Source organism: Oncorhynchus mykiss, chromosome 3 (genome assembly GCF_057628025.1).
Source record: "Oncorhynchus mykiss isolate SJ-2025 chromosome 3, ASM5762802v1, whole genome shotgun sequence".
Taxonomy (NCBI): Eukaryota; Metazoa; Chordata; class Actinopteri; order Salmoniformes; family Salmonidae; genus Oncorhynchus; species Oncorhynchus mykiss.
The window spans coordinates 94,890,300-94,916,468 of NC_143024.1; the positions used below are offsets into that span (position 1 = coordinate 94,890,300).

At 45.2% G+C, this 26,169-nt stretch overlaps 1 protein-coding gene across 10 annotated transcripts in view; it reads left to right on the top strand.

Annotated features, from left to right (window-relative positions):
- The window catches only part of pard3bb (par-3 family cell polarity regulator beta b), a 539,900-nt gene that overhangs the window by 425,155 nt on the left and 88,576 nt on the right, over positions 1–26,169 (top strand). For all 10 annotated transcript variants that reach the window (XM_090230480.1, XM_090230482.1, XM_090230481.1 and 7 more), the window contains one exon: positions 12,689–12,809. In XM_090230480.1, coding sequence (XP_090086606.1) covers positions 12,689–12,809 — 121 coding nt within the window. The remainder of the gene's footprint in view (positions 1–12,688; positions 12,810–26,169) is intronic.

Consider the following 26,169-nt stretch of genomic DNA (forward strand, 5'->3'; position numbering starts at 1 on the left):
CCTGTACTCACCCCCTGACCCCCTCTATCCAGCCCCTGTACTCAGCCCCTGACCCCCTCTATCCAGCCCCTGTACTCACCCCCTGACCCCCTCTATCCAGCCCCTGTACTCAGCCCCTGACCCCCTCTATCCAGCCCCTGTACTCAGCCCCTGACCCCCTCTATCCAGCCCCTGTACTCAGCCCCTGACCCCCTCTATCCAGCCCCTGTACTCAGCCCCTGACCCCCTCTATCCAGCCCCTGTACTCAGCCCCTGACCCCCTCTATCCAGCCCCTGTACTCAGCCCCTGACCCCCTCTATCCAGCCCCTGTACTCAGCCCCTGACCCCCTCTATCCAGCCCCTGTACTCAGCCCCTGACCCCCTCTATCCAGCCCCTGTACTCAGCCCCTGACATGCTCTAGCGTTATGATGGAGTTTGTGCTGTGGACGCTCTAATTAAACATTGACAGTGTTATTCATTTGGACGAGGCGGTGTGTGTGTGTGTGTGTGTGTGTGTGTGTGTGTGTGTGTGTGTGTGTGTGTGTGTGTGTGTGTGTCTGTGTGTGTGTGTGTGTGTTTTATTAATTTGGGCAGTGAGGTGTGCGCTCAGTCAAAATGGCACCTCTAATTATGTTCCCTGGGATTAGCTGATAGATTTCTGCTGCAGACATACTCCCTCTCCCTCCCTCCTCCCTCCCTCCCTCCCGTCCTCCCTCCCTCCCTCCCGTCCTCCCTCCCTCCCTGCTGTCCTCCCGCCCTCCCTCCCTCCCTCCCTCCCTCCCGCCCTCCCTCCTCTCTCCCTCCTCCCTCCCTCCCTCCCGTCCTCCCTCCCTCCCTGCCGTCCTCCCTCCCGCCCTCCCTCCCTCCCGTCCTCCCTCCCTCCCTCCCGTCCTCCCTCCCTCCCGCCCTCCCTCTCTCCCTTTTAACCTCCTTCTCTCCCTCCCGCCCTCCCTCCTCCCTCCCTCTCTCCCTCCTCCCTCTCTCCCTCCCTCCTCTCTCCCTCCCTCCCTCTCTCCCTCCTCCCTCCCTCCCGCCCTCCCTCCCTCCCGTCCTCCCTCCCTCCCTCCCGTCCTCCCTCCCTCCCGCCCTCCCTCTCTCCCTTTTAACCTCCTTCTCTCCCTCCCGCCCTCCCTCTCTCCCTCCCTCCCTCTGTCCCTCCCGCCCTCCCTCTCTCCCTCTCTCCCTCCCTCCCTCCTGGCCTCCCTCCCTCCCGCCCTCCCTCCCGCCCTCCCTCTCTCCCTTCCTCCCTCCCTCCCTCCCATATCGTCTGGTCTGCGAGTGCCAGGCTTGATGGACAATAGGCTGCAGGGCAGGCAGACATGAAGACTAGTGACAGAGCAAGGGAGAACAGAGGGTTTAAAAGAACACCAGCCTCAGGGTGTTCTCTACGGATGGCCATGCTTTCCTCCTGGTTACCCCAACCTCGACCAACAGCTCTTCCCAATTCTCGGGCCAACTCTTTTCTCTGTATATATCGATGATGTCGCTCTCGCTGCTGGTGATTCTCTGATCCACCTCAACGCAGACGACACCATTCTGTATACTTCTACCTACAAATGGGCTTCAATACAACACTCCTTCAACTGCTCTTAAATTCAAGTAAAACCAAATGCATGCTCTTCAACCGATCGCTGCCCGCACCCGCCCACCAGTCTAGCATCACTACTCTGGACGGTTCTGACTTAGAATATGTGGACAACTACAAATACCTAGGTGTTTGGTTAGACTGTAAACTCTCCTTCCAGACTCACATTAAGTATCTCCAATCCAAAATTAAATCTAGAATCGGCCTCCTATTTCACAACAAAGCATCCTTCACTCATGCTGCCGTAAAACTGACCATCCTACCGATCCTCGACTTTGGTGATGTAATTTACAAAATAGCCTCCAACACTCTACTCAACAAACTGGATGCAGTCTATCACAGTGCCATCAGTTTTGTCACCAAAGCCCCATATACTACCCACCATTGCGACCTGTACGCTCTCGTTGGCTGGCCCTCGCTTCATACTCGTCGCCAGACCCACTGGCTCCAGGTCATCTATAATTCTTTGCTAGCTAAAGCCCTGCCTTATCTCAGCTCACTGGTCACCATAGCAACACCCACCCGTAGCACGCACTCCAGCAGGTACGGTGGGGCAAAAAAAGTATTTAGTCAGCCACCAATTGTGCAAGTTCTCCCACTTAAAAAGATGAGAGAGGCCTGTAATTTTCATCATAGGTACACTTCAACTATGACAGACAAAATGAGAAAAAAAAATCCAGGAAATCACATTGTAGGATTTTTAATGAATTTATTTGGGGACATGCTGGGTATCACACTGCATTCAGACCCCTGGACTTTTTCCACATTTTGTTGCACACAATACCTCATAATGACAAAGTAAAAACAGGTTTTCAGACATTTTTGCAAATGTATGAAAAAACCCTGAAATATCGTATTTACTTAAGTATTCAGACCCTTTGCTATGAGACTTGAAATGGAGCTCAGGTGCATCCTGTTTCCATTGATCATCCTTGAGATGTTTCTACAACTTGATTGGAGTCCACCTGTGGTAAATTCAATTGATTGGAAATGATTTGGAAAGGCACACACACACCTGTCTATATAAGGTCCCAGAGTTGACAGTGCATCTCAGAGCAAAAACCAAGCCGTGAGGTTGAAGGAATTGTCCGTAGAGCTCAGAGACAGGATTGCGTTGATGCACAGATCTGGGGAAGGGTACCAAAAAATGTAAGGTCCCCAAGAACACAGTGGCCTCCATTATTCTTAAATGGAATAAGTTTCAAACCACCAATACTCTTCCTAGAGCTGGCCACCCGGCAAAACTGACCAATCAGGGGAGAAGGGCCTTGGTCAGGGACGAGAACAAGAACCTGATGGTCACTATGACAGAGCTCCAGATTTCCTCTGTGGAGATGGGAGAACCTTCCGGATGGAAAACTATCTCTGCAGCACTCCACCAATCAGACCTTTATGGTCGAGTGGCCAGATGAAAGCCAATCCTCAGTAAAAGGTACATGACAGCCCGCTTAGAGTTTGCCAAAAGGCACCTAAAGACCATGAGAAACAAAATTCTCTGGTCTGATGAAACCAGGTTTGAACTCTTTGGCCTGAATGCCAAGCGTCACGACTGGAGGAAACCTGGCACCATCCCTACGGTGAAGCATGGTGGTGGCAGCATCATGTTGAGGGGATGTTTTTCAGCGACGAGGACTGGGAGACTTGTCAGGATCGAGGGAAAGATGAACGGAGAGATACAGATAGATCCTTGATGAAAACCTGCTCCAGAGCACTCAGGACCTCAGACTGGGGCGAAGGTTCACCTGCCAACAGGACAATGACCCTAAACACACAGCCAAAACAACGCAGGAGTGGCTTTGGGACAAGTCTCTGAATGCCCTTGAGTGGCCCAGCCAGAGCCTGATTGAACATCTCTGGAGAGACCTGAAAATATCTGTGCAGTGACACTCCCCATCCAACCTGACAGAACTTTAGAGGATCTGCAGAGAAGAACGGGAGAAACTCCCCAAATACAGGTGTGCCAAGCTTGTATTGTATTTGCTACCAAAGGTGCTTCAAGAAAGTACTGAATAAAGGGTCTGGATACTTATGTTAATGTGATATTTCAGTTTGTTATTTTTAATATATTTGCAAAATGTTTCTAAAAATCAGTTTTTACTTTGTCATTATGGATTGATGAGAAGAAAACAAACAATTGAATCCATTTTACAATAAAGCTGCAACGTAACAAAATGTGGAAAAAATTCAAGGTCTGAATACTTTCTGAATGTAGCGTATATTTCTGCCACTAGGAGTACATCTCCATGATGTATCTGCTATCCTATCACAGTCTAACTTCATCTGCTCTGCATCGTCACTAAACAGCTACTGTAGATGGAGACCTCCTACCATTACTGTGCATTACATCAGTGCTTTAAACATTCTGTGATTTCCTGGATATTAAAGGCGTACAGCTCTGTTTAGTCATGTTTTACCCCCCATTTCATACAGCTCTGTTTAGTCATGTTTTACCCCTCATTTCATAGTTAACCAATCCTGTGAACGGGTTAGGCAACTCAAGAGTTAACCAATCCTGTGAAAGGGTTAGGCAACTCAAGAGTTAACCAATCCTGTGAAAGGGTTAGGCAACTCAAGAGTTAACCAATCCTGTGAACGGGTTAGGCAACTCAAGAGTTAACCAATCCTGTGAACGGGTTAGGCAACTCAAGAGTTAACCAATCCTGTGAACGGGTTAGGCAACTCAAGAGTTAACCAATCCTGTGAACGGGTTAGGCAACTCAAGAGTTAACCAATCCTGTGAACGGGTTAGGCAACTCAAGAGTTAACCAATCCTACCAATCCTGTGAACGGGTTAGGCAACTCAAGAGTTAACCAATCCTGTGAACGGGTTAGGCAACTCAAGAGTTAACCAATCCTGTGAACGGGTTAGGCAACTCAAGAGTTAACCAATCCTGTGAACGGGTTAGGCAACTCAAGAGTTAACCAATCCTGTGAACGGGTCAGGCAACTCAAGAGTTAACCAATCCTGTGAACGGGTTAGGCAACTCAAGAGTTAACCAATCCTGTGAACGGGTCAGGCAACTCAAGAGTTAACCAATCCTGTGAACGGGTTAGGCAACTCAAGAGTTAACCAATCCTGTGAACGGGTTAGGCAACTCAAGAGTTAACCAATCCTGTGAACGGGTTAGGCAACTCAAGAGTTAACCAATCCTGTGAACGGGTTAGGCAACTCAAGAGTTAACCAATCCTGTGAACGGGTTAGGCAACTCAAGAGTTAACCAATCCTGTGAACGGGTCAGGCAACTCAAGAGTTAACCAATCCTGTGAACGGGTTAGGCAACTCAGGTGTCTGTACTTCAACAGCAAAGTTAGATAAGAGGGAAGTTTATGAAGTAGGGCCTTGTAAACAGAAAGGGAGTAATGCAGAGATCTATGGGTCTATAGCGAAGTCCAGCCAACCTTTTGATACAGGATCCAGTGATGAGGATCAAAACTGTCCCCTGTAACAAAACGAAGGGCATTATGGGAGATGGCAAAGGTCAAAGGTTGAAGAGTAGCAGCACTTTGATAAATAACATCACCATGATCAACAACAGATCAAAGGTTGACTGAATAATCTGCTTCCTACTGCTCAGAGAAAGACACCGTCTGTTTCTGTAGAAAAAGACAACTTTACATCTTAGCTTCTTAACCAGCTCATCTATATGCTTTATAAACGTCAAATGATATCAATCCGAATGCCTGCTTGGGGAACTCGTTCTATTGGAGAACCATCTAATGACGGAACATGTAGTTCCTCTGAACCATTCTTACGAGAGTTAGAAGAAAAACCACATGTATTTAGTTTAAGTACCCGTTTTAAATCAGGGAGTCCTACATAGCTATAAAATATGACCTCTACGTTGTAGAAAATAGTCAAAATAAAGAAAAACTTTCGAATGAGCTAGTGTGTCCAAATTTTTTAACTGGTTCTGTATATAAAATTAGAAATGTCCCTTAATTTTTTTTTTTTTACAAATACATAATTTGTTATAATTGACAAAAACCATTATTTTACAGGAAAACATTTAAATGAGAGATTATTACTGTAATTTTACAATAATTTGTTCATTTTCAGGGAAAAAGGGATGTTACTGTAACATTTATTGTGAATTTTCTGTAAAATTACGTGTGTTTTTACAGTGTGTGTGTGTGTGTGTGTGTGTGTGTGTGTGTGTGTGTGTGTGTGTGTGTGTGTATGTGTGTGTGTGCATGTCTCTGCAGTTGTGTTTTTTGTGTGTCTTGAGTAAACGTTTCTGGACTCGAGTGTGAGGATAGTTTCTGGTTGTAGTTTTGTAGTTAACTTCTGTCTCCTCTCTCTCTCTCTCTCCTGGATGGCAGGCCCCTTGTTTGTTTGTTGTGTCTCCCTGGCGTGTCTCACACACACACACACACACACACCTCGTATCGCTGGGTCCCTTCCCAGCACCTCATCGCTCAGGAATGCCGGCAGATCCCTTAACGAGGTTTAAACTAGACATTAATTTAATCCCTTCTGTGGAGCCTTGGTTCTTTGTTAATTAATTCATACGTTCGTCCTTCATCAAGTTGTTTTTAAACTCCCAGCTTGCTGGTGGGCTCACAGCGTGGCTTTAATGAGGAGGAAACTGTAACAGAGGAAAACAGCTTTTTTTTTTTAAGGTTAGTTTGGTTGAATTTGGGGAGAAAAATAGCTCAAGTTGAATTTTATCTTGTTGTGTGTTTGCGATACTTAACAAGGTGTGACCTTTATAATTCTACGAGGGTCTGAGATAAGATGCATCAACATAACAGGCTGTGAACACTTTCCTTTTTGGGCTGTGGGTGAGTGGACCCTTGGTACTTCAAGCAACGAGGGTGAACTAAGGCCTGCTTTCTGTGTCTGCAGTGATGGCAGATGATGGAGTTTGTGCTCAGCCTGGACTCGAACCACGTCTGTAGTGACACTTCTAGCAATGATATGCACCGCTGCGCCACTCGGGAGCCCAAATAGGAATTCTGCTAGAGAGCTACTGAGCGTCTGCAAAAATAATGTTAAGTGTTGAAGATGTAAAAAATACAAGTAATATGAATGTTGAAGATAGAGAGACATAGACAATGAAAGAGTCAGGGAGAGAGAGAGGTGTGTGTGTTTATATCTGAGAGAGAGAGAGAGGTGTGTGTGTTTATATCTGAGAGAGAGAGAGAGGTGTGTGTGTTTATATCTGAGAGAGAGAGAGAGAGGTGTGTGTGTTTATATCTGAGAGAGAAAGAGAGAGAGAGGTGTATGTGTTTATATCTGAGAGAGAGAGGTTTATGTGTTTATATCTGAGAGAGAGAGAGAGAGAGAGGTGTATGTGTTTATATCTGAGAGAGAGAGAGAGGTGTGTGTGTTTATATCTGAGAGAGAGAGAGAGAGGTGTGTGTGTTTATATCTGAGAGAGAGAGAGAGAGGTGTGTGTGTTTATATCTGAGAGAGAGAGAGAGAGAGAGGTGTATGTGTTTATATCTGAGAGAGAGAGGTTTATGTGTTTATATCTGAGAGAGAGAGAGAGAGAGAGGTGTATGTGTTTATATCTGAGAGAGAGAGAGAGGTGTATGTGTTTATATCTGAGAGAGAGAGAGGTGTATGTGTTTATATCTGAGAGAGAGAGAGAGGTGTGTGTGTTTATATCTGAGAGAGAGAGAGAGAGAGAGAGAGGTGTGTGTGTTTATATCTGAGAGAGAGAGAGAGAGAGAGAGAGAGAGGTGTGTGTGTTTATATCTGAGAGAGAGAGAGAGAGAGGTGTATGTGTTTATATCTGAGAGAGAGAGAGAGGTGTATGTGTTTATATCTGAGAGAGAGAGAGAGAGAGGTGTGTGTGTTTATATCTGAGAGAGAGAGAGAGAGAGAGAGAGGTGTGTGTGTTTATATCTGAGAGAGAGAGGTGTGTGTGTTTATATCTGAGAGAGAGAGAGAGGTGTTTGTGTTTATATCTGATGGGGAGCTGAGAGAGAGAGAGAGGTGTATGTGTTTATATCTGAGAGAGAGAGAGAGGTGTATGTGTTTATATCTGAGAGAGAGAGAGAGAGAGGTGTGTGTGTTTATATCTGAGAGAGAGAGAGAGAGAGAGAGAGGTGTATGTGTTTATATCTGAGAGAGAGAGGTGTATGTGTTTATATCTGAGAGAGAGAGAGAGGTGTATGTGTTTATATCTGAGAGAGAGAGAGGTGTGTGTGTTTATATCTGAGAGAGAGAGAGAGGTGTGTGTGTTTATATCTGAGAGAGAGAGAGAGGTGTGTGTGTTTATATCTGATGGGGAGCTGAGAGAGAGAGAGGTGTGTGTGTTTATATCTGATGGGGAGCTGAGAGAGAGAGAGAGGTGTATGTGTTTATATCTGAGAGAGAGAGAGAGGTGTATGTGTTTATATCTGAGAGAGAGAGAGAGAGAGAGGTGTATGTGTTTATATCTGAGGGGGAGCAGAGGGAGGGAGGGAGAGATAGAGAGAGAGAGAGAGGTGTATGTGTTTATATCTGAGGGAGAGCGAGAGAGAGAGGTGTATGTGTTTATACAGTGCCTTGCGAAAGTATTCGGCCCCCTTGAACTTTGCGATCTTTTGCCACATTTCAGGCTTCAAACATAAAGATAAAGATAATAAAACTGTATTTTTTTGTGAAGAATCAACAACAAGTGGGACACAATCATGAAGTGGAACGACATTTATTGGATATTTCAAACTTCTTTAACAAATCAAAAACTGAAAAATTGGGCGTGCAAAATTATTCAGCCCCCTTAAGTTAATACTTTGTAGCGCCACCTTTTGCTGCGATTACAGCTGTAAGTCGCTTGGGGTATGTCTCTATCAGTTTTGCACATCGAGAGACTGACATTTTTTCCCATTCCTCCTTGCAAAGCTCAAGCTCAGTGAGGTTGGATGGAGAGCATTTGTGAACAGCAGTTTTCAGTTCTTTCCACAGATTCTCGATTGGATTCAGGTCTGGACTTTGACTTGGCCATTCTAACACCTGGATATGTTTATTTTTGAACCATTCCATTGTAGATTTTGCTTTATGTTTTGGATCATTGTCTTGTTGGAAGACAAATCTCCATCCCAGTCTCAGGTCTTTTGCAGACTCCATCAGGTTTTCTTCCAGAATGGTCCTGTATTTGGCTCCATCCATCTTCCCATCAATTTTAACCATCTTCCCTGTCCCTGCTGAAGAAAAGCAGGCCCATGATGCTGCCACCACCATGTTTGACAGTGAGGATGGTGTGTTCAGGGTGATGAGCTGTGTTGCTTTTACGCCAAACATAACGTTTTGCATTGTTGCCAAAAAGTTCAATTTTGGTTTCATCTGACCAGAGCACCTTCTTCCACATGTTTGGTGTGTCTCCCAGGTGGCTTGTGGCAAACTTTAAGCAACACTTTTTATGGATATCTTTAAGAAATGGCTTTCTTCTTGCCACTCTTCCATAAAGGCCAGATTTGTGCAATATACGACTGATTGTTGTCCTATGGACAGAGTCTCCCACCTCAGCTGTAGATCTCTGCAGTTCATCCAGAGTGATCATGGGCCTCTTGGCTGCATCTCTGATCAGTCTTCTCCTTGTATGAGCTGAAAGTTTAGAGGGACGGCCAGGTCTTGGTAGATTTGCAGTGGTCTGATACTCCTTCCATTTCAATATTATCGCTTGCACAGTGCTCCTTTGGATGTTTAAAGCTTGGGAAATCTTTTTGTATCCAAATCCGGCTTTAAACTTCTTCACAACAGTATCTCGGACCTGCCTGGTGTGTTCCTTGTTCTTCATGATGCTCTCTGCGCTTTTAACGGACCTCTGAGACTATCACAGTGCAGGTGCATTTATACGGAGACTTGATTACACACAGGTGGATTGTATTTATCATCAATAGTCATTTAGGTCAACATTGGATCATTCAGAGATACTCACTGACCTTCTGGAGAGAGTTTGCTGCACTGAAAGTAAAGGGTCTGAATAATTTTGCACGCCCAATCTTTCAGTTTTTGATTTGTTAAAAAAGTTTGAAATATCCAATAAATGTCGTTCCACTTCACGATTGTGTCCCACTTGTTGTTGATTCTTCACAAAAAAATACAGTTTTATATCTTTATGTTTGAAGCCTGAAATGTGGCAAAAGGTCGCAAAGTTCAAGGGGGCCGAATACTTTCGCAAGGCACTGTATCTGAGGGGGAGCAGAGGGAGGGAGGGAGGGAGGGAGGGAGAGAGAGAGAGAGAGAGAGAGAGAGAGAGAGAGAGAGAGAGAGTGTATGTGTGTCTGCGTGTATGTGTGTCTGCGTGTATGTGTGTCTGCGTGTATGTGTGTCTGCGTGTATGTGTGTCTGCGTGTATGTGTGTGTACATAGTGATTAAAAAAAGCCTTGAGACAATTGAGACATGGATTGTGTATGTGTGCCATTCAGAGGGTGAATGGGAAAGAGAAAAGATGTAAGTGCCTTTGAACGGGGGTATGGTAGTAGGGGCCAGGCGCACCGGTTTGTGGCAAGAACTGCAACGCTGCTGGGGTTTTCACGCTCAACAGTTTCCTTTGTGTATCAACAATGGTCCACCACCCAAAGGACATCCAGCCAACTTGACACAACTGTGGGAAGCATTGGACTCAAATAGGCCAGCTTCCATGTGGAACGCTTTCGACACCTTGTAGTGTCCAGGTATTAACAGACAGGTTGAAGCCTGCTTCACAGGTTCGCTAAGCTGCTAGCCATCAAAATCTAATCAAATGTATTTATAAAGCCCTTCGTACATCAGCTGATATCTCAAAGTGTTGTACAGAAACCCAGCCTAAAACCCCAAACAGCAAGCAATGCAGGTGTAGAAGCACGGTGGCTAGGAAAAACTCTCTAGAAAGGCCAAAACCTAGGAAGAAACTTAGAGAGGAACCAGGCTATGTGGGGTGGCCAGTCCTCTTCTGGCTGTGCCGGGTGGAGATTATAACAGAACATGGCCAAGATGTTAAAATGTTCATAAATGACCAGCATGGTCCAATAATAATAAAGCAGAACAGTTGAAACTGGAGCAGCAGCACGGCCAGGTGGACTGGGGACAGCAAGGAGTCATCATGTCAGGTATCACCATAATTTGCAAATAAATTCATTAAAAATCCTACAATGTGATTTTCTGGATTTTTTTTTCTTCTCATTTTGTCTGTCATAGTTGAAGTGTACCTATGATGAAAATTACAGGCCTCATCTTTTTAAGTGGGAGAACTTGCACAATTGGTGGCTGACTAAATACTTTTTTGCACCACTGTATCTACTACACTTTGTTTGGGGACAAACCGGATCACTCAGAGTTCCAATGCTGTAGTTGTTTGATTGAGGAGGCTTCCTTGATCACGCAGGTCGCCAGCTTACGTCACAAGCCGTGGAAGCCGAAGACAGAGGATTCCCACCAAGCAGTGGGACATTCCCAACGAGAGGCCCAGAGTGAATACAAACAACAAAAAGTTCTGCAACACTTAACACAAGATGGCGCCGACAGAGACGGTCGCCTCGCCTCGCGTCCTTAGGAAACTACAGTATTTAGTTGTTTTATTTATTATTTCTTACCCCAGGAAATCTGATGTCTAATTACATACAGCCGGGAAGAACTATTGGATATAAGAGCAACGTCAACTTACCAACATTACGACCAGGAATACGACTTTCCCGAAGTGGATCCTCTGTTTGGATCACCACCCAGGACAATGGATCGGATCCCAGAAGCCGACCCAAAACAACGGCGCCGCAGAAGGGGCAGACCGTACATGTGCCCATCGCCCTCCGGTCCCGAGTATACTACTCGCCAATGGCCAGTCATTTGACAACAAGGATGGCCAAAATCCGAGCAAGGGTTGCCTTCCCAGAGAGACATCAGAGATTGTAACATCCTCTGTTTCACAGAAACATGACTCACTCAGGATATGTTGTCAGAATCGGTTCAGCCACCGGGCTTCTCCATGAATCGCGCCGACAGAGATAAACACCTCTCTGGGAAGAAGAAGGGCGGGGGTGTATGCTTCATGATTAACGACTCATGGTGTAATCATAACAACACACAGGAACTCAAGTCCTTCTGCTCACCCGACCTAGAATTGCTTACAATCAAATTCCAGTCATTTTACCTACCAAGGGAATTCTCGTCAGTTATCATCACAGCTGTGTACGTTCCCCCGCAAGCAGACACCACGACGACCCCCAAGGACCTACAAGGAACTTCACTGGACTCTGGAAAACATGCATTTGTGGGAGGCTGCATTTATTGTAGCTGGGGATTTTAACAAAGCAAATTTGAGAACAAGCAACCTAAATTCTATCAGAATATTGATTGTAGTACTCGCGGGGGTAATACACTCGATCACTGCTACTCTAACTTCCGTGATGCATACAAAACCCTCCCCCGCCCTCCCTTCGCTAAATCCGACCACGACGCCATCAAGCTCTTACCGTCTAATAGGCAGAAACTCAAACGTGATGTACCAGTGACTAGAACTATTCAACGCTGGTCTGACCAATCGGAATCCACGCTTCAAGATTGTTTTGATCACGAGGACTGGGATACGTTCCGATCAGTCTCAGAGAACACCATCGACCTATACGCTGACTCTGTGAGTGAGTTTATTAGGAAGTGTTTAGGAGATGTTGTACCCACTGTGACAATTAAAACCTAGCCTAACCAGAAACCGTGGACAGATGGCGGCATTCACACAAAACTGAAAGTGTGAACCACTTCATTTAACCATGGAAAGAGGTCTGGGAATATGGCTGAATAGAAACAGTGTAGTTATTATTCCCTCCGCAAGGCAATCAAACAAGCAAAATGCCTGTACAGGGACAAAGTGGAGTCAATGGCTCAGACACGAGACATATGTGGCAGGGTCAACAGGAAATCACAGACTACAAAAATATGTGTTTACAGACATATTATATCGCTTCCTATCCCAGTTTGCTGTCCACACATGCTTCAAGATGGTCACCATTGTCCCTGGACCCAGGAAGGCAAACAGAACTGAACTAAATGACTACCGCCCCGTAGCACTCACTTCTGTCATCATGAAGTGCTTTGAGAGACTAGTCAAGGAGACCATATGACCTCCACCCTACCTGACACCCTAGAACCACTTCAGTTTGCATACCGCCCCAACGGCTCCAACTCTAACCCCTAACCCTGCTCTCTGTCTGCTACAGTAGTGTGGATCGTATCCAGCAGCTGAGGAGAGAGTACCAGCAGGTCTGCAGAGAGGGACCAGCGCCAGTCTATGAAGAGATAGAGACCAGACAAAGAGGACCTGAGTACAACCAACACAAGGTGAGTAGCATTGTGACTCATAACCAACACAAAGTAAGTATCATTGTGACTCATAACCAACACAAAGTGAGTATCACTGTGACTCATAACCAACACAAAGTGAGTAGCACTGTGACTCATAACCAACACAAAGTGAGTAGCACTGTGACTCATAACCAACACAAAGTGAGTATCATTGTGACTCATAACCAACACAAAGTGAGTAGCACTGTGACTCATAACCAACACAAAGTGAGTATCACTGTGACTCATAACCAACACAAAGTGAGTAGCACTGTGACTCATAACCAACACAAAGTGAGTAGCACTGTGACTCATAACCAACACAAAGTGAGTAGCACTGTGACTCATAACCAACACAAAGTGAGTATCACTGTGACTCATAACCAACACACAGTGAGTAGCATTGTGACTCATAACCAACACACAGTGAGTAGCACTGTGACTCATAACCAACACACAGTGAGTAGCATTGTGACTCATAACCAACACAAAGTGAGTAGCATTGTGACTCATAACCAACACAAGGTGAGTATCACTGTGACTCATAACCAACACACAGTGAGTAGCATTGTGACTCATAACCAACACACAGTGAGTAGCACTGTGACTCATAACCAACACACAGTGAGTAGCATTGTGACTCATAACCAACACAAAGTGAGTAGCATTGTGACTCATAACCAATAGGATAGTTTCATTCGTAGATCATCCAGTTTATTCTCCAGTGATTGGCACGTTGGCCAATAGGACGAATGGTAGAAGCGGGTTACCCACTTCCAGATGAATTCTCACAAGGCACCCCCCGACCTCCTCACCCTGTGTTTCCGTCTTGGGCCTGGTCTCGGGGAAGTAGAATATCTTGTCAATAATCGCTGTTCTGATGTTCAGAATCTCTTTTCGGTCATAAGAGACGGGTTGCAGCGACATTATGTACAAAACAAGTTACAAACGACATAACGCAGTTGGTTAGGAGCCCTTAAAACGTCAGCCATCCCCTCTGGCACCATTATCACTAATGGTGGACATCTCGAAGCAGGTGGAGACAACAGACTGGGAGAGATTGAATATATCCGTAAACACTTCAGCCAGCTGGTCTGCACATGCTCTGAGGACGGATACAATACGTTTCTGGAAATACAAAAGGAAACTGTAGCAATGGAGCTGATTCACTTGGAGCTGATTCACTTGGAACTGATTCACTTGGAGCTGATTCACTTGGAGCTGATTCATTCACTCTGAACAGTAGAAAAGGGAACAATACCTTGGAGCTGATTCACTTGGAGCTGATTCACTTGGAGCTGATTCACTTGGAGCTGATTCATTCACTCTGAACAGTAGAAAAGGGAACAATACCTTGGAGCTGATTCACTTGGAGCTGATTCACTTGGAGCTGATTCATTCACTCTGAACAGTAGAAAAGGGAACAACACCTTGGAGCTGATTCACTTAGAGCTGATTCACTTGGAGCTGATTCACTTGTAGCTGATTCATTCACTCTGAACAGTAGAAAAGGGAACAATACCTTGGAGCTGATTCACTTGGAGCTGATTCACTTGGAGCTGATTCATTCACTCTGAACAGTAGAAAATGGAACAATTCCTTGGAGCTAATTCATTTGAAGCTGATTCACTTGGAGCAGATTCACATGGAGCTGATTCACTTGGAGCTGATTCCCTTTAGCTGATTCATTCACTCTGAACAGTAGAAAAGGGAACAATACCTTGGAGCTGATTCACTTGGAGCTGATTCACTTGGAGCTGATTCCCTTTAGCTGATTCATTCACTCTGAACAGTAGAAAAGGGAACAATACCTTGGAGCTGATTCACTTGCTGATTCACTTGGAGCTGATTCATTCACTCTGAACAGTAGACTTGAAGTGTAATTCTGAAAAGAACAGCAGCTGTGTTGTGAGTGGCTGTGTGAATGGCTTCCTTTGTTGCTAAGAGATGCTGAATGGTAATTTTGTTCCACGGGTTTTCAAGCTGCGGAGATGTACTGTGGCCCTTTGAGAGAGTTCAGTTCCCCCTTCGTCCCAAATGTGGCATCCTATTCCCTATATAGTGCACTACTTTTGACCAGGGTCCATATGGCCTATGTGGGAATTAGGGTGCCATTTGAGATGCATTGAAAGGCGTCGGTTGTTAGAGGGTTTTGGGGAAAGGCCATTATTACTTTGATTGGTACATAAAACCAACAACACTTGAGATATAATTGAAGGCTGCTTGTGTATCTATATTGATTTGTGAGGAGCAGTCGCCTCCTCGGTTGACCTTGGCCTGACAGAAAGGGTAGAGTGTCGTGTCTCAAATGGCTCCCTATCCCCTATATAGTGCACTACTTTAGACAAGAGCCCTATGGAACCCTATTCCCTATATAGTGCACTACTTTAGACCAGAGCCCTATTCCCTATATAGTGCACTACTTTAGACCAGAGCCCTATTCCCTATATAGTGCACTACTTTAGACAAGAGCCCTATGGAACCCTATCCCCTATAGAATGCACTACTTTAGACAAGAGCCCTATGGACCCCTGTTCCCTATATAGTGCACTACTTTAAACAAGAGCCCTATGGAACCCTATTCCCTATATAGTGCACTACTTTAAACAAGAGCCCTATGGAACCCTATTCCCTATAGAATGCACTACTTTAGACAACAGCCCTATGGAACCCTATTCCCTATATAGTGCACTACTTTAGACAAGAGCCCTATGGAACCCTATTCCCTATAGAATGCACTAATTTAGCCAAGAGCCCTATGGAACCCTATTCCCTATAGAATGCACTAATTTAGACAAGAGCCCTATGGAACCCTATTCCCTATATAGTGCACTACTTTAGACAAGAGCCCTATGGAACCCTATTCCCTATAGAATGCACTAATTTAGCCAAGAGCCCTATGGAACCCTATCCCCTATAGAATGCACTAATTTAGACAAGAGCCCTATGGAACCCTATCCCCTATAGAATGCACTAATTTAGCCAAGAGCCCTATGGAACCCTATCCCCTATAGAATGCACTAATTTAGACAAGAGCCCTATGGAACCCTATCCCCTATAGAATGCACTAATTTTGACTTGCCTCATGTGCCAGTCTACTGCCCTATTGGCTCTTGTCTAAAGTAGTGCACTATATAGGGAATAGTGAGCCATTTGGGAAGCTGACAGAGAGGGTAGGTAGGGTGACCATAGTTGGAGGGGGATTTATTTTTTAACTGTAATTTTAGTGTGATAATCTGCCCTCTTGATCAGCGTGCGGTCCTGATGAGATTAGAAGTCTGGATAATTCATTTTCTGACTGATTTTCTGCTTAATTGACTTAAATAGCCTTTTCTGAGAAAGGAGGCAGGGAGGGAGGGGGATGGATGGATGGAGGCAGGGAGGGAGGGAGGGATGGAGGCAGGGAGGGAGGGAGAGAGAGAGAGGGAGGGGGATGGATGGAGGCAGGGAGGGAGGGGGAGAGAGAGAGGGAGGGGGATGGATGGAGGCAGGGAGGGAGGGAGGAGCAGCTGGGTTCCTGATGTAGTGTTACTCATGTTAGCATTCTCTCCCTCCCTCCATTCCTACCTCCCTCCCTCCCTACCTACCTACCTCCCTCCCTCCCTCCCTCCCTCCCTCCCTCCCTACCTACCTACCTACCTACCTACCTCCCTACCTACCTACCTACCTACCTACCTACCTCCCTCCCTACCTCTATACCTACCTACCTCCCTACCTACCTACCTCTCTCCCTCCATCCCTCCCTCCCAACTTCCCTCCCTCCCCCCTCCCTCCCTACCTCCCTCCCTCCCTACCTCACCCCCTCCATCCCTCCCTCCCTACCTCCCTGCATCCCTCCCTCCCTACCTACCTCCCTCCCTCCCTCCCTCCCTCCCTACCTACCTCCCTACCTACCTACCTACCTACCTACCTCCCTCCCTACCTCTATACCTACCTACCTCCCTACCTACCTACCTCTCTCCCTCCATCCCTCCCTCCCAACTTCCCTCCCTCCCCCCTCCCTCCCTACCTCCCTCCCTCCCTACCTCACCCCCTCCATCCCTCCCTCCCTACCTCCCTGCATCCCTCCCTCCCTACCTACCTACCTCCCTCCCTCCCTCCATCCCTACCTCCCTACCTCCCTCCAGCCCTCCCTCCCTCCCTCCCTCCCTCCCTACCTACCTACCTACCTACCTACCTACCTACCTACCTCCCTCCCTCCCTCCCACTATCCATCCCTCCCTAATTCCCTCCCTCCCTCCATCCTTACCTCCCTCCCTCCCTCCCTCCATCCATCCCTCCCTACTTCCATCCATCCCTCCCTCCCTATCTACCTACCTCCCTCCATCCCTCCCTCCCAACACCCCTCCATCCCTCCCTCCCCCCTCCCTCCCTACCTCACCCCCTCCATCCTCCCTCCCTACCTCCCTCCATCCCTCCCTCCCTACCTACCTACCTCCCTCCATCCCTCCCTCCCAACACCCCTCCATCCCTCCCTCCCCCCTCCCTCCCTACCTCCCTCCCTCCCTACCTCACCCCCTCCATCCCTCCCTCCCTACCTCCCTCCCTCCCTCCCTAATTCCCTCCCTCCCTCCATCCCTCCATCCCTACCTCCCTCCCTCCCTCTCTACCTCCCTACCTGCCTCCCTCCCTAACTCCCTACATCCATCCCTCCCTACTTCCCTCCCTCCCTCCCTATCTACCTCTCTCCCTCTATCCATCCCTCCCTACCTCCCTCCCTCCCTAATTCCCTCCCTCCCTCCCTCCCTCCCTACCTCCCTCCCTCCCTCCATCCCTCCCTCCCTCCCTCCCTCCCTCCCGCCCTTCAACATGTAATACTAATGGCTTATCCACCAGGATGCCAGGAAGCTCCTCCATGCCAGCCAGCTCCTCCATGCCAGCCAGCTCCTCCATGCCAGCCAGCTCCTCCATGCCAACTCCAGATGATAATATATGTATGAGGTGTTGTGAGGACATAGAAAGCCATAGGGGCGGCTAGTGCCTGTGTAGTTGACCAAGTGCTAAAACTTCCCAACCAGGAAATGACCAGTCAATACTGTGGTTAGCTGTAAACTGCCTCTTAGATCATAGCACAAGGGTTATGAGAGTATGGGTAGAGGTCATTGTAAAAACCAGCTAGCTAGCTCCGTGGTCGTTAGAGGCCCATGAGGTTTACTCACTCTTCCTCTCTCTCCCCTGTGAATACATATGAGGAGGGGCTGTTTAATCTCCGCCCCACAGGGAGGGGCTGTTTAATCTCCGCCCCACAGGGAGGGGCTGTTTAATCTCCGCCCCACAGGGAGGGGCTGTTTAATCTCCGCCCAACAGGGAGGGGCTGTTTAATCTCCGCCCAACAGGGAGGGGCTGTTTAATCTCCGCCCCACGGGGAGGGCCCCCTATTCCCTATATAGTGACCACAGCCTGCCCCTATTCCCTATATAGTGACCACAGTCTGCCCCCTATTCCCTATATAGTGACCACAGCCTGCCCCTATTCCCTATATAGTGACCACAGCCTGTCCCCTATTCCCTATATAGTGACCACAGTCTGCCCCCTATTCCCTATATAGTGACCACAGTCTGCCCCCTATTCCCTATATAGTGACCACAGTCTGCCCCCTATTCCCTATATAGTGACCACAGTCTGCCCCCTATTCCCTATATAGTGACCACAGCCTGCCCCCTATTCCCTATATAGTGACCACAGTCTGCCCCCTATTCCCTATATAGTGACCACAGCCTGTCCCCTATTCCCTATATAGTGACCACAGCCTGCCCCCTATTCCCTATATAGTGACCACAGTCTGCCCCCTATTCCCTATATAGTGACCACAGCCTGCCCCCTATTCCCTCCACTCAGTCCTGAACACATCTGTCTGTCTGTCGGTCGGTCGGTCGGTCGGTCTGTCTGTCTGTCTGTCTGTCTCAATCTCTCTCCTTCCCTCCCCCTCTCCTCTGTCTCAGTCTCTCTCCCTCCCTCCCCCCTCTCTCCATCCCTCTCTCTCCATCCCCCTCTCCTGTGTCTCAGTCCCTTCCTCCTCCCTCCCTCCCTCCCCCTCTGCTCTGTCAGTCTCTCTCCCTCCCTCCCCCCTCTCTCCCTCCGTCTCTGTGCTTGTGATGGAATGACACGATTAACTGCTGTGAGCTCAAGTATGAGTGTCTGCTCGAGCCACTTCACACAGAGGTTGTTGTCAAACACTACCCCCCTCATCACCTCCCTCGCAGGAACATGGAAAGCACGTTACTGATTTAGTTAGTGACTTTGAAACTCAATTGGCATTGATGTGTGGTGATAGGGCACTGAGTGTAGTTCTACACAGGTCACCTTGTCCTTGGGACAGTAGTTAGGGGATATTTATTGCTAACCCCCAGAAGGTATGTAGACTGGGACTGCTGTTTCTATCACTGAAATTCAAACCTCAAACATCATTGTCCCTTTCATATCTCTTAGACTTAACATTGTTTTAGTATGTATCTCTATGGGAGTTTCAGTATGTATCTCTATGGGAGTTTCAGTATGTATAGCTATGGGAGTTTCAGTATGTATAGCTATGGGAGTTTCAGTATGTATCTCTATGGGAGTTTCAGTATGTATAGCTATGGGAGTTTCAGTATGTATCTCTATGGGAGTTTCAGTATGTATCTGTATGGGAGTTTCAGTATGTATAACTATGGGAGTTTCAGTATGTATCTCTATGGGAGTTTCAGTATGTATAGCTATGGGAGTTTCAGTATGTATCTCTATGGGAGTTTCAGTATGTATCTCTATGGGAGTTTCAGTATGTATCTCTATGGGAGTTTCAGTATGTATAGCTATGGGAGTTTCAGTATGTATCTCTATGGAAGTTTCAGTATGTATCTGTATGGGAGTTTCAGTATGTATCTCTATGGGAGTTTCAGTATGTATCTGTATGGGAGTTTCAGTATGTATCTCTATGGGAGTTTCAGTATGTATCTCTATGGGAGTTTCAGTATGTATAGCTATGGGAGTTTCAGTATGTATCTCTATGGGAGTTTCAGTATGTATAGCTATGGGAGTTTCAGTATGTATCTCTATGGGAGTTTCAGTATGTATCTGTATGGGAGTTTCAGTATGTATAACTATGGGAGTTTCAGTATGTATCTCTATGGGAGTTTCAGTATGTATAGCTATGGGAGTTTCAGTATGTATCTCTATGGGAGTTTCAGTATGTATCTCTATGGGAGTTTCAGTATGTATCTCTATGGGAGTTTCAGTATGTATAGCTATGGGAGTTTCAGTATGTATCTCTATGGAAGTTTCAGTATGTATCTGTATGGGAGTTTCAGTATGTATCTCTATGGGAGTTTCAGTATGTATCTCTATGGGAGTTTCAGTATGTATCTCTATGGGAGTTTCAGTATGTATCTCTATGGGAGTTTCAGTATGTATCTGTATGGGAGTTTCAGTATGTATGTCTATGGGAGTTTCAGTATGTATCTCTATGGGAGTTTCAGTATGTATCTCTATGGGAGTTTCAGTATGTATCTCTATGGGAGTTTCAGTATGTATCTCTAGGGGAGTTTCAGTATGTATCTCTATGGGAGTTTCAGTATGTATCTCTATGGGAGTTTCAGTATGTATCTCTATGGGAGTTTCAGTATGTATCTGTATGGGAGTTTCAGTATGTATCTCTATGGGAGTTTCAGTATGTATCTCTATGGGAGTTTCAGTATGTATCTCTATGGGAGTTTCAGTATGTATCTCTAGGGGAGTTTCAGTATGTATCTCTATGGGAGTTTCAGTATGTATCTCTATGGGAGTTTCAGTATGTATCTCTATGGGAGTTTCAGTATGTATCTGTATGGGAGTTTCAGTATGTATAGCTATGGGAGTTTCAGTATGTATCTCTATGGAAGTTTCAGTATGTATAACTATGGGAGTTTCAGTATGTATCTCTATGGGAGTTTCAGTATGTATCTCTATGGGAGTTTCAGTATGTATCTCTATGGGAGTTTCAGTATGTATCTGTATGGGAGTTTCAGTATGTATCTCTATGGGAGTTTCAGTATGTATCTGTATGGGAGTTTCAGTATGTATCTCTATGGGAGTTTCAGTATGTATCTCTATGGGAGTTTCAGTATGTATAGCTATGGAAGTTTCAGTATGTATAGCTATGGGAGTTTCAGTATGTATAGCTATGGGAGTTTCAGTATGTATCTCTATGGGAGTTTCAGTATGTATCTCTATGGGAGTTTCAGTATGTATCTCTATGGGAGTTTCAGTATGTATCTCTATGGGAGTTTCAGTATGTATCTGTATGGGAGTTTCAGTATGTATAACTATGGGAGTTTCAGTATGTATCTCTATGGGAGTTTCAGTATGTATCTCTATGGGAGTTTCAGTATGTATAGCTATGGGAGTTTCAGTATGTATCTCTATGGGAGTTTCAGTATGTATAACTATTGGAGTTTCAGTATGTATCTCTATGGGAGTTTCAGTATGTATCTCTATGGGAGTTTCAGTATGTATCTCTATGGGAGTTTCAGTATGTATCTGTATGGGAGTTTCAGTATGTATCTCTATGGGAGTTTCAGTATGTATCTCTATGGGAGTTTCAGTATGTATCTCTATGGGAGTTTCAGTATGTATCTGTATGGGAGTTTCAGTATGTATCTCTATGGGAGTTTCAGTATGTATCTCTATGGGAGTTTCAGTATGTATAGCTATGGGAGTTTCAGTATGTATAGCTATGGGAGTTTCAGTATGTATAGCTATGGGAGTTTCAGTATGTATCTCTATGGGAGTTTCAGTATGTATCTCTATGGGAGTTTCAGTATGTATCTCTATGGGAGTTTCAGTATGTATCTCTATGGGAGTTTCAGTATGTATCTCTATGGGAGTTTCAGTATGTATCTGTATGGGAGTTTCAGTATGTATCTCTATGGGAGTTTCAGTATGTATCTCTATGGGAGTTTCAGTATGTATAGCTATGGGAGTTTCTGTATGTATAGCTATGGGAGTTTCAGTATGTATAGCTATGGGAGTTTCAGTATGTATAGCTATGGGAGTTTCAGTATGTATAGCTATGGGAGTTTCAGTATGTATAGCTATGGGAGTTTCAGTATGTATAGCTATGGGAGTTTCAGTATGTATAGCTATGGGAGTTTCAGTATGTATCTCTATGGGAGTTTCAGTATGTATAGCTATGGGAGTTTCAGTATGTATCTCTATGGGAGTTTCAGTATGTATCTCTATGGGAGTTTCAGTATGTATCTCTATGGGAGTTTCAGTATGTGTATCTATGGGAGTTTCAGTATGTATCTCTATGGGAGTTTCAGTATGTATCTGTATGGGAGTTTCAGTATGTATAACTATGGGAGTTTCAGTATGTATCTCTAAGGGAGTTTCAGTATGTATCTCTATGGGAGTTTCAGTATGTATCTCTATGGGAGTTTCAGTATGTATAACTATGGGAGTTTCAGTATGTATCTCTATGGGAGTTTCAGTATGTATCTGTATGGGAGTTTCAGTATGTATAACTATGGGAGTTTCAGTATGTATAGCTATGGGAGTTTCAGTATGGATAAATATGGGAGTTTCAGTATGTATCTCTATGGGAGTTTCAGTATGTATAGCTATGGGTGTTTCAGTATGTATAACTATGGGAGTTTCAGTATGTATCTCTATGGGAGTTTCAGTATGTATCTCTATGGTAGTTTCAGTATGGATAACTATGGGAGTTTCAGTATGTATCTCTATGGGAGTTTCAGTATGTATCTCTATGGTAGTTTCTGTATGGATAACTATGATAGTTTCAGTATGGATAACTATGGGAGTTTCAGTATGTATCTCTATGGTAGTTTCAGTATGGATAACTATGGGAGTTTCAGTATGTATCTCTATGGTAGTTTCAGTATGGATAACTATGGGAGTTTCAGTATGGATAACTATGGTAGTTTCAGTATGGATAACTATGGGAGTTTCAGTATGTATCTCTATGGTAGTTTCAGTATGGATAACTATGGGAGTTTCAGTATGTATCTCTATGGTAGTTTCAGTATGGATAACTATGGGAGTTTCAGTATGGATAACTATGGGAGTTTCAGTATGTATCTCTATGGTAGTTTCAGTATGGATAACTATGGGAGTTTCAGTATGTATCTCTATGGTAGTTTCAGTATGGATAACTATGGTAGTTTCAGTATGGATAACTATGGGAGTTTCTGTATGGATAACTATGGGAGTTTCAGTATGGATAACTATGGGAGTTTCAGTATGGATAACTATGGGAGTTTCTGTATGGATAACTATGGGAGTTTCAGTATGGATAACTATGGGAGTGGCTGTAGGATGTATGGGGCAATAGGAATTTCTATAGACAGACATTTCTGATTGATGTAGTGGAATATGCTGTTCTAGATAAATGGTTGTTCTGTAAATCACGTGTTCTGCTCAGCTTTTCCCTTCTGGACTGGGGAATAGAAGGATATAATGTTAGGTAGTGTAGCTAGAGGCAGGGCGTTCCTTCTACATGTATCCTTCTCTGACAGGCAGTCTCCTAGCTAGACAAAATATGGTTCAATCCCAATCGGCTCTCCTCTCCTCCTCCCGCCTGACCCTTCGATGTTTGCATGTCTGTAAGGTGGAAGAAATATGGTTCAATCCCAATCTGCTCTCCTCTCCTCTCCTCCTCCTCCCTGACCCTTCGATGTTTGCATGTCTGTCAGGTGGAAGAAATACGGTGGAAACTCCCCCACTTCGCTGCTGTAGATCTGTCCACACCCTTTCTGCAAACACTGGAGGGTTCGGACCAAGCTGAAGGGGTAGAGCGGGAATTTGGACTGGATGTAGGGAACGGTGCTGTACTTGTGTCTGATTCTGTGGAGTCTTCATGTGATCCACAAGCTTTTCTTTCCTCTGAATGCAACGACAGAGCAGAACAGTGAGCCAAGTCCAATACCCTTCGTTTGGTTTGGCCTCAGAACAGTCCAGAGACAACCTGCTATTAATATAGACTCCTCTGCATGGGCTGAACTGAGTCCCAAATGGCACCCTATTCCCCATGTAGTGCACTGCTTTTAACCAGGGCCCTATGACACCCTATTCCCTATGTAGTGCACTGCTTTTAACCAGGGCCCTATGACACCCTATTCCCTATGTAGTGCACTGCTTTTAACCAGAGCCCTATGGAACCCTATTCCCTATGTAGTGCACTGCTTTTAACCAGGGCCCTATGACACCCTATTCCCTATGTAGTGCACTGCTTTTAACCAGAGCCCTATGGCACCCTATTCCCTATGTAGTGCACTGCTTTTAACCAGGGCCCTATGACACCCTACTCCCTATGTAGTGCACTGCTTTTAACCAGGGCCCTATGACACCCTATTCCCTATGTAGTGCACTGCTTTTAACCAGGGCCCTATGGCACCCTATTCCCTATGTAGTGCACTGCTTTTAACCAGGGCCCTATGACACCCTACTCCCTATGTAGTGCACTGCTTTTAACCAGGGCCCTATGGGCTATGTAGGGAATAGGGTGCTATTTGAGATTCCGCCGTGGACTCTCATCTCGTGTTTAACAATAATACAGTATGACGTTGTTGTAATACCAACGACCTTAGAAGAGATGAGATACTCGTGTTGAAACAAGCCGCGTTGGTCCTGGCCCGGCCTCAGTGCAGGACAACACACCTCCTGATTCTTAAACATCTCTCTCCTATTATGTCTTCTTTATGTTGAACCCCATTAGCTGATGTCTGCACGGGCATTTCTGTTGTTGTTGTTGGGTTTTTATTTTATTTTATTAGGATCACCATTAGCTGTTGCAAAAGCAGCAGCTACTCTTCCACAGAACACAGAACACAGAACACAGAACACAAAACACAGAACACAGAACACAGAACACAGAACACAAAACACAAAACACAGAACACAGAACACAGAACACAGAACACAGAACACAGAACACAAAACACAAAACACAGAACACAGAACACAGAACACAAAACACAGAACACAGAACACAGAACACAGAACACAAAACACAGAACACAAAACACAAAACACAGAACACAAAACACAGAACACAGAACACAAAACACAGAACACAGAACACAGAACACAGAACACAGAACACAGAACACAAAACACAGAACACAGAACACAGAACACAAAACACAAAACACAGAACACAGAACACAGAACACAAAACACAAAACACAGAACACAAAACACAAAACACAAAACACAAAACACAGAACACAGAACACAGAACACAAAACACAAAACACAAAACACAAAACACAGAACACAGAACACAAAACACAAAACACAAAACACAAAACACAAAACACAAAACACAAAACACAGAACACAGAACACAGAACACAGAACACAAAACACACGGAACACACGGAACACAGAACACAGAACACAAAACACAAAACACAAAACACAAAACACAGAACACAAAACACAAAACACACGGAACACACGGAACACAGAACACAAAACACAAAACACAGAACACAAAACACACGGAACACACGGAACACAGAACACAAAACACAAAACACACGGAACACACGGAACACAGAACACAGAACACAAAACACAAAACACAAAACACAGAACACAGAACACAGAACACAAAACACAAAACACAAAACACAGAACACAGAACACAGAACACAAAACACAAAACACAAAACACAAAACACAAAACACAAAACACAGAACACAAAACACAAAACACAAAACACAGAACACAGAACACAAAACACACGGAACACACAGAACACAAAACACAAAACACAAAACACAAAACACAAAACACACGGAACACACGGAACACAGAACACAAAACACAAAACACACGGAACACACGGAACACAGAACACAAAACACAAAACACAAAACACACGGAACACGGAACATAATAGACAAGAACAGCTCAAGGACAGAACTAAATAATGTTGTAATTCATTTGTTAATTTTATAACCTTTATTTAACTAGGCAAGTCAGTTAAGAACAAATTGTTATTTACAATGACGGCCAACCCCGGCCAAACCCTCACCTAACCCAGACTCCCGATCACTGCTAGTCTTCCTGGGGTCCACAACAGATGCTATAAGTCTGCTAGCTGCTCATTTATGGTGTTTTCACACACAGTTCTGAGCTATAGTTTCCAATCAGAGTTTGATTATTTGTTACATTGTATTTGTTAGTTTGATCCAGGTTGGTTTTCACATTGCCGAATCTCAAACAAACCAAAAATGCCCCGGTGCAGGGTAGTTCTGAAAGATCCGTTGCCATAGAAATGTACCTGGCTACCAGCCACTTTCGTATGACTGGTTAACCTCGAGTTGAACTCAGAGTTGACCAAAGTTACTTGGCTAACTCCTCAAACCTGCTTCG